Below are 12,261 nucleotides of genomic sequence, written 5' to 3'. Positions count from 1 at the left end.
AGGCATGGGATCAGGGAAGAGTCCTCTTTCAACTTTAAAGCTATTTCTCCATCTGCTCTACAACTGAAATGTCTGACAGCATTTAAATTAGTCAAATGACAAGAAAGGCATTCCATTAAAAAGAGAGAGTAAGAAAGCCTGCTGCCTTTACTGAGCTCCATTCCCTGCCAAAATCGTTCCCTTAAACACAGGGTGGGCAAGAGGTTTTGAAACCCCCAGGAGCAAGCTCCGCTGCCTACCTTTACTTACTTTTGCTGTTTAGGTTTGTTGTAGACCTTGGAAACTTAGGCCAATAGAATTCCATTGTATCACAGCAAATCTGCGTGGCTGTGCGTTATGTATGCCAGGTGTACGGGCACAAACCGCTGTAAGCAGGCTTAAAGCAGGTCGTACCTTGCTGGTGTGTTGTACTGGATGTCTTTGTCTGGACTAGGGCTCTGTCTCGTGTGCACCAGCAGAAAGGGAAGAGGTGGTTTCGGAAGTGGCCGCCTGCTGTCTGCTCTGCCACAGCCTCACATTTCTTTTTCAGGGTGGTAGGAATCACCAGAGTCTGTGATTCACCATTCAGTTTAGTCATGCAGCCCCCTCCTCGTCACTTGTTCAGGCTAGTGGGCTAGAGCTGGAACTGGGACGTCTCCTGTAGTTTCCACTGATACAGAAGAATAAGCCCTGCTAGTGAGATAGGAGGCCACGTTTGGCAGTGGCAATCCTCTACAACTAAATCCATCAGCTTTCATGTATCGGAAACCGTGCCAAATAAGTATTTGCAATGCATTTCTGTTAGAGGTTTACACTGCAGAAATCAAATCTATTGTGAGTTCATTTAGGTGTACAGCTGCACCTTTCCTAACCTGCAGCAAGCCTTGAAGGTCAGTCATGCAAACATTTGCTACCGCATATAATTTGTGTTGTTGGCCATAGTCTTCTGGGACCACGACCATCAAACTATTGTTTCTGATAGGCATTTTTGGATTTGGCAAGTGATGCAGGCTACTGCCATTTGCTTCAATTAAATGTAAATAATGAATGAAACTGGTATTTTGTAGTAAATCCTTTAATTCATCTTTTTAATTAGAGGAAATCTGGAAGCTGTTTCAACAACGGCATTTAACTGATTTTTATGTGGTGCAAGAGCAGGGTGGAACCTAGTCCTTGCTCTTTGAAATGCAGAGCTCCAGAGCCGTGCTGGCGCTGGGGTAGCAAAGGGAAGAGAGGCAAGGAGCTCTGTCCTGCCGGGTTTCATGGGCCTCATCTTGTGTCATGCCTTGGCTTCTGTGCATCTGCATAAGCAGCATAAACATCCTCAGCCCAAAGCCTTCATCAGGCGCAGAGGGTTTAGGAGTGGGACAGTGAGGGGAAAATGCAGCAGTAGAGGGCTTTCTAGGTTGTATAATCTAAGAGCAATACTTTGCACTGAATTATGCAGCCCTTCAGCAGCACCAGCACTTTCTGCCCACCCTGCGCTGTGCACAGAGAGAATAACTCATGACACTTGCCTGGGCTCTGGTATCTTTGTGAACAGAGGGCTGGAGATGCTGCAGAGAACACAATGCGGGACTGTGCCACCATGCCCATGTCTGGAGTTCCATGCATTTTCCCTCTCTTTTCTTCCCCTAGCAAAAAGATTAATTTCTCAAGTTTGTTCTCTTTGTTGCTGTATCTGCTTGTATTTTCATTTGTTTTGCCTTAAAATATAGTTTCTGATTGGGAAAAAGGCTGGAGAGATATGAAGTGCTCTTTGAAGCCTCAGGAGTTAGACAGATGAAAGGGTAGGAGAGAACCCCTCACCACGCTCAATTGCAAGTTAGTTTGTTGCAAATGTTACCCAGGCAAATTGTGAAATAACATTTACCATGTGCCAAGATGAAGCCCTCAAAATGAAGAGGTGTCAGAGGTACAACTAACTGCCTGTGACATTGTCCTTCGCCTCGCCCTGGTCCTGCTCCCTTTGAAGATGTTTCCCACCGGGCCTCTGCCTCACATCGTGCCTGTTTCAGTCCGGGCTGCCTGTGCCCAGCTCCTGCCTGCACCCCGAGGTGGCTTCGTAGGGGGCTGGTTTTGTTGGGGTTTTCCACCTGCAGTCTCCGCCCAGTGCACAGTGGTCAGCAGCAGCTTGGAGGACTGAAATGCTATTTTTCATTGGTACTCCTACTGCAGCCTAGCAGATGTTGGTGGCTCCCTCTCTGCGGGGCAGCGCTGTCTCCAAGCTACTGCTGGGGAAGTGAGGTCCAAAGGGAAAAATAACTAGGACGCTGCGTAAAGGTGGGGCTGTCCACGTGGAGCTGAGAACCATTAGCCTTCATTTTTTTTGCAGGACTAAGGGAGTCATTTGAAGGTTTTCTTTAACTTACTGCACTGATTTATAAGTCAGCTGGCACGAGGCACGCCTGCAGGGGAATCTTGCTTGGGGTGCAGTTGTTTAGACTGTTTTCCAAAGGAGGTGCTGCAGGAGCTCTGTGACCCTTGAGAGGCAAAACCTGTCAGTGGGTGAGGTTTTGGAAAATAAACAGTAGAGAAAACTTGCATTATGTGGGGTTGATACTGCCTCAGTGTTATCGAGCTCCTGGAGTCGGTGCAAGGCAAGAAGAAACCTATTGTTAGTCTTCCAGGAGTGCTTTGGGCCAGCTGTGCCGAGCACGCACCTGCCTTGGGCCATCGAGGGCCTGACTCCTCCAGCAGCCCACGGAGCTGCCCTCCGCGCCTGCGCGGCAGGTGTTCTCTCCAGGGGCATTTCTTTGATGCAGGTTCAGTGAAGCTCAAATCTGCAAGTGACGTTTGCCTTAAAACATTAGGGGAGGGAGAGCTATGAAACAACTGGTAACAGAACTTGGTTTGTTCAACCGGGATGGGCTTCAGATGCTTTGGAGGGATTTGGTGCCCATTTGGCCTTTGCAAGGTACAGATTAAGGGAGCACAAACAGCTCTGTCTCTGTTTTGTCTCTTAATCCACACCGGGCTCAGAGGCATGTTGGCATACACTGTGCAAATCTTGTGGAATCGGTGGGCTAATTGTAATTGTTAAGGTTTTTAATCTGCTTCCAGATTTCCTGAATTCTTATATCCAGCAACAGATTTGCAGACACTTGCCGCAGAAACTGGCAATGAAATTTAACAATTCCCAGGGCTGGGGTTGGAAGTCTCAGTTCTCCAGGCTGCAGGAATAGCAATCCTGTGATTAGTGGTATGTGTTTCTGACATGATTTATCATTGTGAAGTACAAGAGCTTTCTGTATGGCTGATTAAGATTAATGAGGAGCTGTGCGTTTGAGCCTGTATTTGCTGTGCTGAACCAGGTATCTTCCACATCTGTCAGACTGCCTTCCAAGGTACAAAATCATGTATTCAAGCAAAGCGACAAGCGATTGCCTTTTGGTGCAGTGCTGCCAGCAACGCAAGCTGCAGGCAGGGGTGCTGGGAGGGGTGTTTGTGCAGGGACCAGGCACGTGCCTGCGGGGGACACCAGCACTGGAAAGGACAGTTACGTACAAAGTGGAAGCACAACCACAAAATTGCACGTGCCCCTTTTATTCTGGAAGATGCTTTCCAGGGTGGAGTCATACCAGGGAAGTGGGGGAAACAAAAAAAGTTGCAGGAAGTACCTGCTGCGAGACTGAAAATGCTTACTGAGCATTTTATATGGAAAATCAATTGTGCACTGGGTGATGTAGCAATCTGTATTTTTAGGAATGGAATTCCATGAAGAGCTTCATAACCTCGGGACAAAGGAAGGTTTGAAAGGAAGAAAATTAAGCAAAGCCATTGAGAGTTTTGCATGGAATATCACAGTGCTGAAGGTAAGCACAGAAAGCACTACCTCGTGTCTCCTATTAACTTTATAAGCAAACCTTTACTCTTTCAGCAAATCTATTTGTACTGTCTTACTAATACCGGAGCAGCATTTTTTTTATGGGATGTATAAATTACCCCCAATTATTGAGATTTATCAACTGTATCTAATTACTTGTCTGGTTTGGAAGCTGTGGAAGGGAATTTATCTTAAGCCTGAACAAAAGGGGAAAGATGGCTTATGGTTTGTATGCCCAAGAGCCTGGTTTTGGTTGTCTGTTCTGCCCCACGCAGCCTGAGTGTGACTTGTTCGCTATCATCATGTCTCAGATACTAGTTTTGTAAAATGAGAACTAGAGCACCTCTTTGGGAAGAAATGGGGGCTATCATGAAAAAACATGAGTAATATTGTAGATCCTGTAGAAACGTTTCAAAAGCTGAGTGCTATCCCAACAGCTGCAAAAGGGGTTTTCATCCCTCTGTCCTGGTTGCGGAGTGACACACTGCACAGTGGTCATATTACTCCGCAGGCTGTAGCTACTGGTTCAGCACCGACCAGCCACAGTTTATCGTGGTAGCTGGCTGTCTGAGCCTGGGGGAAGTTACTCGAGGACAGCTGAAGATGGAAAGAGAGGGTCCGGTGCAGCCATAGCAGACAGCATGGAGAGGACCTGAGCCAAACATTGAGGCTGTTAGCATTCAGCTCGCACTGTCTTTCACAGCCTCGTTTCCCTTGCTCTGACAGATCACACTGACTTCCCCTCGCTCTCTCCCTGCTGTTCCCTCCCTCCAGCTCCCATGAAGCAGGTTGCTCTCTCTGATAGAGTCTCCCTGTGACCCCCAGTGCCTTTCCTTCCGCTAGCATCCCAGGGCAAGCCAGCTGATGAGAAGAAATTTTTACCATGTACTTCATCAAACAGGCACCTAAAGGTAACATGCAAGAGCAGCAGGAGGTTCATGTGTCAGTGTCATGGAGCTGGAAAGAGCACTAACACGTCTTGAGCAGGAGAGGGAAAAAGAGGTTGAGAACAGAGAGACTGAGGGGGAGAAATGGGATGGGTGGGAGAGGCTGCTGGTAATAGGGAAGGGTTCGAGAAGACCTGGGGGTTACCTGTGGTTCCTCGCATGCCTGGATTCACCGTGAGAGAGGGAAGGTGAGTAACGGAGGCAGCGTGGGCTCAGTTCCCAGCCCCTCGGAGGAGGAAAGGCAGCCAGTTCAAACTTGATGGAAGGGACTTGACCCGTTCCACACAGCATAGCTGAGGCAAGGAGCTACATATCGGGGGGGGGACACGGGGACGGGACAAAAAGCACTAGGCAGTTCTTTAATTTGAATTCATTAATCTGAATACCTTTAGCTGTGTGAGGTAAAATAAATGCCTTGTGCGCAGAGTCACTCTAAACACAGTTAGGTTTACTCTAAACTTTTCCATTTTTAGATGTTTGTCAAACAAGGAGTTCACACCTCCAAGGCTGACCTGTGATTAATGAAGGTATAAGTAGGGTATCAGAGAAACATTTTTCCACCAAAAATAATTGCTGCCTAGTACATACTGTCAACATATTGAAGAGCACTTCAAACATCTGGCCAAGGTCAAGGAATAATTTACATGTTTCATTTCTAAGTCACAACTTCTTTTTCACCTTTCTCACAGAATAAAATATTAGCAGAGTTTATAGCAACTACCCATGGGTATAAATGCCCATGAAATACCTTTTCATTCTGAGTGAAGACCAGCTCAGCATTGACATTAGATAACTGGGAATGTGGTAGTAACTCAGGTGTCTGATTGAGGCCATCAGCCATTGTTCTCATTTTTCAACTTTTTTTTTTTTTCCCTTAAAGAATACGGTGCTTCAGTGACCCTGCCCATAACAAACCTATTTGCTGGTTAGAGCTGCATCTCAGGGTTGGCACGGACTCTCCCCTCTGTGCTGGCAAGAGCTCCCCAGGAGGATTTGGTGAGGAGAGACCGACAGCCCTGCCCCACTCAAGCCATCGGTGCCCTCCGTACATCTAGTGTCAGGGTGGCCACTGCAAACAGATTTAACTAGATGTCGGTGTAGTGATGTAAGAAAAGAAAAAAAATGTAGCCCATAACATCTCGCCCATACATCAGCTGCTTTACACTGGGTGAGGTGAGTGAGTGGCACGGTGCTGACGGGAGAGAGCCTCTTTGTGTGCTCGGAGGCAATGACATCACGCAGCAGTGGTGAGTCTGTGTGAGGTGCCCATGAGCAATAGCAGGTATTATGTTGTGCTTGTGCCTGCGAGATGATTAATTGTCTTTTCCTTGGCTAGTGAAGTCAAGGCGTATTTAATTAATGTATTTCTTTATAAAGACTCATTGCAATAGGCAAGCTTTGAATACAAAGAGGGGTGGCAATAAGAAATTGCTACTGGCAAAACCATTACATGGTTACAGAGCACAAGATTAAAGTATATTTTACAAAAATCTTAATTGTGGGCATTCTTCATGTTTAAAAATTCCCTGAGGTACTTTTAAGAGGAACTTGGTGAGAATGAATCAAAATAATATGTAATTTTCTTCCTTAGTTTATATAAACTTAATTATGTATTAGTAATATCCACTGTAAGGGCAAACGGTGCCAGAACATAAACATGTTAGTAAGGGCATGGACGTTATAACTTAGTTGACTTGCCAGACTGTCACCTTGACATTGATGCATATTTTTAAAATGTCATGTCTTCCTATTTGGTCCCGTGTCATGCAGAATGCCGTCAGGCTCACAGTCAGTAATGCTGAGAGCCATATTGTGTAAGCACGCTGGGCTGAAGAACCACGTTCTCACAGTAGCATTACAGGAATGGCGATGATCCTAGATTCAGTCTCGCTTTTGTTTTTATTTCCATGCAGCACCGTCTCGTTGCCTCTGCTTTCCTTCCTGTATTTGGTTACGTGCTGGTGAAATGCAAAAGTAGCAAAAGAAGTTTTGCGTTTGCCACCTTATGGGGACCACAGTGCTAGGGACCCTTTGTTGCACCCTAACAGGCATGCAAAGCCGCTCGCCTCGGCTGAGGTAACCATTCTGGTCTGACCTCCTCTTTTGCTGAAAAACTCACTATTAATTTTCATGAGATGTTTCTTGGTTTTAAAATAGATGACTACCCGTTTCACTGAGTGGAGGGTTTCACCCGGGTGCGTGGGCTCATGCTTGTTTCTCCCCCGATGCTGGTGTTCCTCCCGCCGTCCCCCGGTGAGGCCATCTCCTCCAGCACGTGTGGCCAACTGGGCAGGTGGGCACAAGCTCCTCCTGCCTGTGCTCGGGGCGGGGGGCACCGGGCTCTGTAAGGCAGAAGCTGAGAACCCTCATTAGGGCAGTTCTGGCCTTGAACTAACAAGGTGGCTCTGGGTCAGGTACGCTCAGGGATGCACGAGCGCCGTGCCCACAGGCCAGCTCGGGTGTGCCGCCAGCCCTTGGCACGGGGCAGCGCCGGCCATGCCTCCCCGGGGCCATCTGCCCTCCTGCGGGGTCTGCGCTCAGCACTCGCCAGTAGCCGAGGCACCCTCAGCATCCGCCACTGGTGCGAACCGCTGATTTAATGACTGCTTTAGAAGTGTCTGGGTGTTTGGGGAAAAAAAAAATTGTATCCTGCAAGACTGCTCTCCTTACTGAGGCAAGACCAGGCAGTGGTTACTCGGGCAAAGAAGTTGGGATCTGCCCGAGTCCCAGGAGCCTGGCAGGTAAGACATGCAAAGTTCAAGTGTGTCAGCTGTGGTTCGGATCTATTGCTCTCACGTGGACGTGCTTCGTGTGCCTGCAGACATGTTTTCCTGGGCTACCACGCTTTGGTGGCCAGTGCATACCGGGGCTAGGGACAGCACTCCCAGGTACTTGCCTGCATGCTGCTGGTAAGTATCTAGGTAGTTAATGTCCCGACATACTGACTGACTTACAGACGAAACACGGGGAGACAAAGATAAAGTGGCATTTACTATTTTGGTCTTACACAGAAGGGGGAAACACCCACGTGTTTGAATCTAGTCTGCTCCAAAATGCATTCGTGTTCTCTTCAGTCTTTTTTGTTGCCAGTGCCAAGATTTCACCTCTGCTGCCCTAAGTGCGGTCTGTCTTACTAGGACTCCAACTGTTAGTGCATACCACAGGACACCAAGTGGTTAAATTTTCAGGGATCATTTCAGCACCCATCCACAAGTGTGTCTGCTAATTATCCTGCTTTTAAATTAACGCTGATTAGATGTGTAAAGAGAGAGGTTGCTGAATGCGGAAGGCATACAATTATCAAATTGCTAATGCAGTTCACTCTTCGGGGGAGAAATCCACAATTTTATAATGTAGTTGTGATCGACGTTAGCTCTGGTGTAAGTGGATTTACGCAGCAAAACTGCGCACAAATAGCACTTTTGGAGGAGGGTGTTCACAAATGACCCGTTTCTTCATCACAGTCATTTTTGACAGTCAGCCTTCAGTTTCCTGGGAGACCTGCAGCATCCAGACTTCTCACTTGGGTGGCAGAGCCTCAAAGGCTCACGCTGAGGCTACTTAGAGGGATAAAAGCCAGATTTCTGGAAGATGTATGTACAGACTGTCTGGCTTCACCTAAACTGAGATGAATTTATCGTCGCTGCAAGGTAACAGTTTTCTTTAGGAAGAAACGCAACGTATCTCAATGATCCTTACGAGTCCCTTCCAACCTGAGATATTCTATGGTTCTGTATCAGACAGCAGCTGTTATTCTAAAGCACCTCATGCACAACGGTGCCACACAGAGTTTCTGCTGGTGTTTGGAAGAACTAGGTCCATCACAGCCTTAATTCAAGGCTTATTATAGTGCACTATGGGAGTGTTTTTTAATGGATATTCTGCAGTACACAAAAACTGTCTTGTAAGAAAGATTTATTTGGGTCTTTTCACATCAGTCCCTTTTCCTGAAGTTAGGCAAGAGCCATGGCTTCACTCCTTGGCATGCTACAAAGTGGACAACAGAGCAGCATGGCAGAATCTTAGAGACGTTTCATGTAATTAAGTACAACGGTAACGTGCTATTCCACTGCGTGGCATAGAATTGCTGCCAAAGGATTTGCACGACAATTTCCGCTATCGAGATCTTAAGTCAGAGCATGGTGAATTTGGGAGCCCCCATAAAGCTGCTGTGTTCCATGTACCATCTATTTCTTTCCCTGTCAGTTAGCCTTCCCTATGAAAAATTCCTCATATCTTATGTCCCTCCTTTTGCCATCACGTCTCTGTGGACGGAAGCACATCAGTGCTCAATTTGTGAAACTGCAAAAATAGATTAAATATAAGCCATAGTGTCTTAGCCATAAATTCTTGTGATTTGCTGTCATCTTGTGACAGTGATAGTTCAGCAAGAGCAGTAGGCAGGAGTGGTTTGCGTGGCGTGGAGACTTCATGCTTGCCTTTAAATGCAGGGCTCATTGTATTACTCCATGCCTGCTTGTCTCCAGATCTCACTAGATAAATGTGTTTTGAATGTGGTTACCCCAAAGGCTCTTTTTCCGGAGAGGCTAAATGTCTCTCCAGCTATCTAGTCGCCACATTGTTTGCATTTCCTTTGTTGGTGCAGTTCAGAGTGGTGTTTCTAACCTTTTAAACCTCTCCAGACTGTGTGCCCTGACTACTTTTGATGGATCTGCTGCCTTACTCCAAGACCAGCTCAGCCGAGGCTGGCTGAGCTGATCGGTCTGTGATTGAGTGACAGCTTTTAAAAAGGTATGAGGAAATACAAACTGATCCGATTCACATAGTTACTAGATGAGGTTGGTTTCTTACACATGAGCTGAAGGACAAAAAAAAAAAAAAAACCGTGAAACAGCTGGCTTTCTGGGAGGTGCTGAAGAGAAGGTGAAAAGGTCCAGCAAGGTCAACATGTGTTCAGTTTTGTAATTACTGACCTGCTTTGCTTGAAACAGTTTATTTAAAAGTAGGGGGAAAGGTGGGGATGGAGGTTGTTCGAGGTTGTTTCTTACTGAGCGTGTGAAGAGTCTGGAGGAGCAGCACAGAGCACAGCTACCTCCCAGGCCTTTCGTGTGCCCTGACCGCAGCGGTGAGTGTGGTGGAGGCTCCCAGCTTCCCAGCTCCCTCCGAGGGCAGAGCCTGAGCTCCTGGCCCTCAAGCCATCTATGGGGAGGTGTTCCAAGATTTTTCTGAGATAGGGGGATTTAGAGTCCTTTAAATGATACTGAGGTACAAGATAAGGAGGTGAAAGTATGTGGTTCACATGCAAAGCTGTGTTTTGTAAACAGACAGAACCAAATGGCATAATAATTAGGTAGGTGGATCCTCCTTGTAGGCATCGGAGCGTGTTCTGCGCTGGCTGGGGTGCTAAATGCCTCCTGGAGCTGCCCGCGTACCACTCACGGCACTGGCCTTTGCCTTTCTTGCCCGAGCCCAGAGGCAGGAACCAGCACTCTCTGAAGGGCACTTAGTCTTGGTGGATTTTGTCGTTTGTATCTGGCCGTGGAAATTCTCAAGTTACCTCAGCAGTGTGGATGGGGGCGAAAGAGCGTTCTCCCAGTCTCTCAGCAGCGCTAGTTAATCAGCTGGAATATCCTGTTGTTCCTGGCCACCAGCCACGCTGCTGGAGCGACGCGTCTGGGGAGGATGCAGTGAGCATCTCAAACGAGTGCAGCACGGCCTCTCCGGGTACCTGGCTGCTCCCTGCAAGTTTCTGAAGCCCTAATGGTGTTTCTGACAAGGTCTCTGTTTTCCTGGCCAAGGAAAATTTCAAGACATGAATTGGATTTAGAGCAAATCAAATATTCATGGGTGTTTAAAATATAAATGAAGGCCACCCAGGCAATCTGAAATCTGCAAGTACCAAATGCTGGCAGCAGCAGGGACTAGTGGGGGAAGGAGAGCAACCATCACCAGGGTTCACAGCTCTTGCTTCTTCATGATACTGTGAGTTTCTGGAGAAGTGTTAGGGCATGGAGTCCCAGCTTGGCTTTACAAAGAGATTTGTCCCGTATTAGCCAGTTATTCCTGAGGGTTTGTCCATTAATGTCACAACAGGAGTGTTTCACTGACTGGTAAGCAGCAGTTGTCTGGACACGCGGCTCGGGAAGAGTCGGTGGTTAACTGAGCGGGCACCGGGCTGCACGGGCGCCTGTCCGCCTGCCTGCAGTGCTGGTGCTTGTGCTGAGCAGCACTCACCGTCCTACCCCGTGTCCCCCGCAGAACCAAGCCCAGTTAATAGTTTCTGTTCATTCAGGGAGCACACCCCATTTTCTGCTGTTTCTGCAGCTTTTAAACAGCTATTTGGTGCATAGAAAATAGGACCGGAAGGGCCTTTGAGAGGCTACGTTGCTCCTCCTGCTGCCCCGCTGCAGGATCAAAATGAATATTTAGCTGCTGTGGATCTAAGCCCTGTGCAAATACTTGGCATAGAAGCTGCTTGGTATGAGGCCGTGGTGTTCTCCAGGGTGACACCCCGTGCCCAGGGATCCTGAGTCACTTGGCACTTGGGGAAAGAGCTGATGGCCAGAGTCATCTGAGCAGAAATGTGGGTCTCTGTCATTTCTCTCACTTCCTTCCTGCTCCTCCAGTGCCAGGGCTCTGCTCCCGCAGGTGTTCCGTGACAGTGGGTCTGGGGGCAAGATTCCCTTACAGTCAGCGTGGGACCCAAGCGCAGGACAGACCAAAAATGGAGGGTCACCAAAGTTCATCCAGAAAACGGGGTGAAAGTACTGTGAGCTGCCTTCCTGTGATGTAAACCTTTTGTTTGTTTGTTTATTTTACTGCAATCCAGAGTTCTGCATTTCAGATGTAAATATTATTCCTTCTGTTCCACTGTATGTGTGCAGACACACATGCATGTATGTATACAGGAGGTGAGGCAGGCCATCAAATATATATGCAGAGCAACAGTAACTTTGGGACAAAAAGAACAGATTAGAGAAGTGAAAGATAGTATGAAAAGCCTCAAGCGGTATCTTGCTTAGCCCATTTTCCTTGTGTTTGGCCAAAATAAGCCAGAGATGGATGGCAAGCAATCTTGTGATGTGCCTTTTCTTTTGAGTGATGTGCCAGATTGCCCAAAGGCATGGCTCTGACGCCAGGCTGCTGGCTGCGCCCACAGGGCGAGGTGCATCACAGTGCAGCGATGGTGGTGGGAGCCAGGGCCAGGGGCATGTCGCTGTGGCTGGTGCCCCTTGTGCCAAGGCCACCTCAGCAACCCGGGCTTTGAGCCCCGTGGAGGGCTGGCACACTGTGGTGCTGTGTGTGGAAAACAAATTTTAGCGTCACCTCACAAATGGAGGCTTGTCAAGATGCTCAGATAGTGCTAGTCTCCAAAAACAGATACCTGGCTCCTCAGGTTAGACATCTACAGGTTCGGTGGAGGCCCCTGCTCGGCCAGCTGTCCTGTTACCCCTCCGTGCCTCACCATTATCTTGGTCTTTCCTGTCTCTTCTCCCCAGCCTCAAATATCCCCCTTCCCTGCGCATCGCCCCAAGGGCGCGTATCACC

At 47.9% G+C, this 12,261-nt stretch overlaps 1 protein-coding gene across 4 annotated transcripts in view; it reads left to right on the top strand.

The window, feature by feature from the left end:
* The window catches only part of PLCL1 (phospholipase C like 1 (inactive)), a 228,945-nt gene that overhangs the window by 177,469 nt on the left and 39,215 nt on the right, over positions 1-12,261 (top strand). For all 4 annotated transcript variants that reach the window (XM_055812011.1, XM_055812010.1, XM_055812012.1 and 1 more), the window contains exon 5: positions 3,685-3,794. In XM_055812011.1, the coding sequence (XP_055667986.1) occupies positions 3,685-3,794 (110 nt within the window). The remainder of the gene's footprint in view (positions 1-3,684; positions 3,795-12,261) is intronic.

Source organism: Falco peregrinus, chromosome 8 (genome assembly GCF_023634155.1).
Source record: "Falco peregrinus isolate bFalPer1 chromosome 8, bFalPer1.pri, whole genome shotgun sequence".
NCBI lineage: Eukaryota > Metazoa > Chordata > Aves > Falconiformes > Falconidae > Falco > Falco peregrinus.
This window is presented reverse-complemented; position numbering and strand designations above follow the sequence as displayed.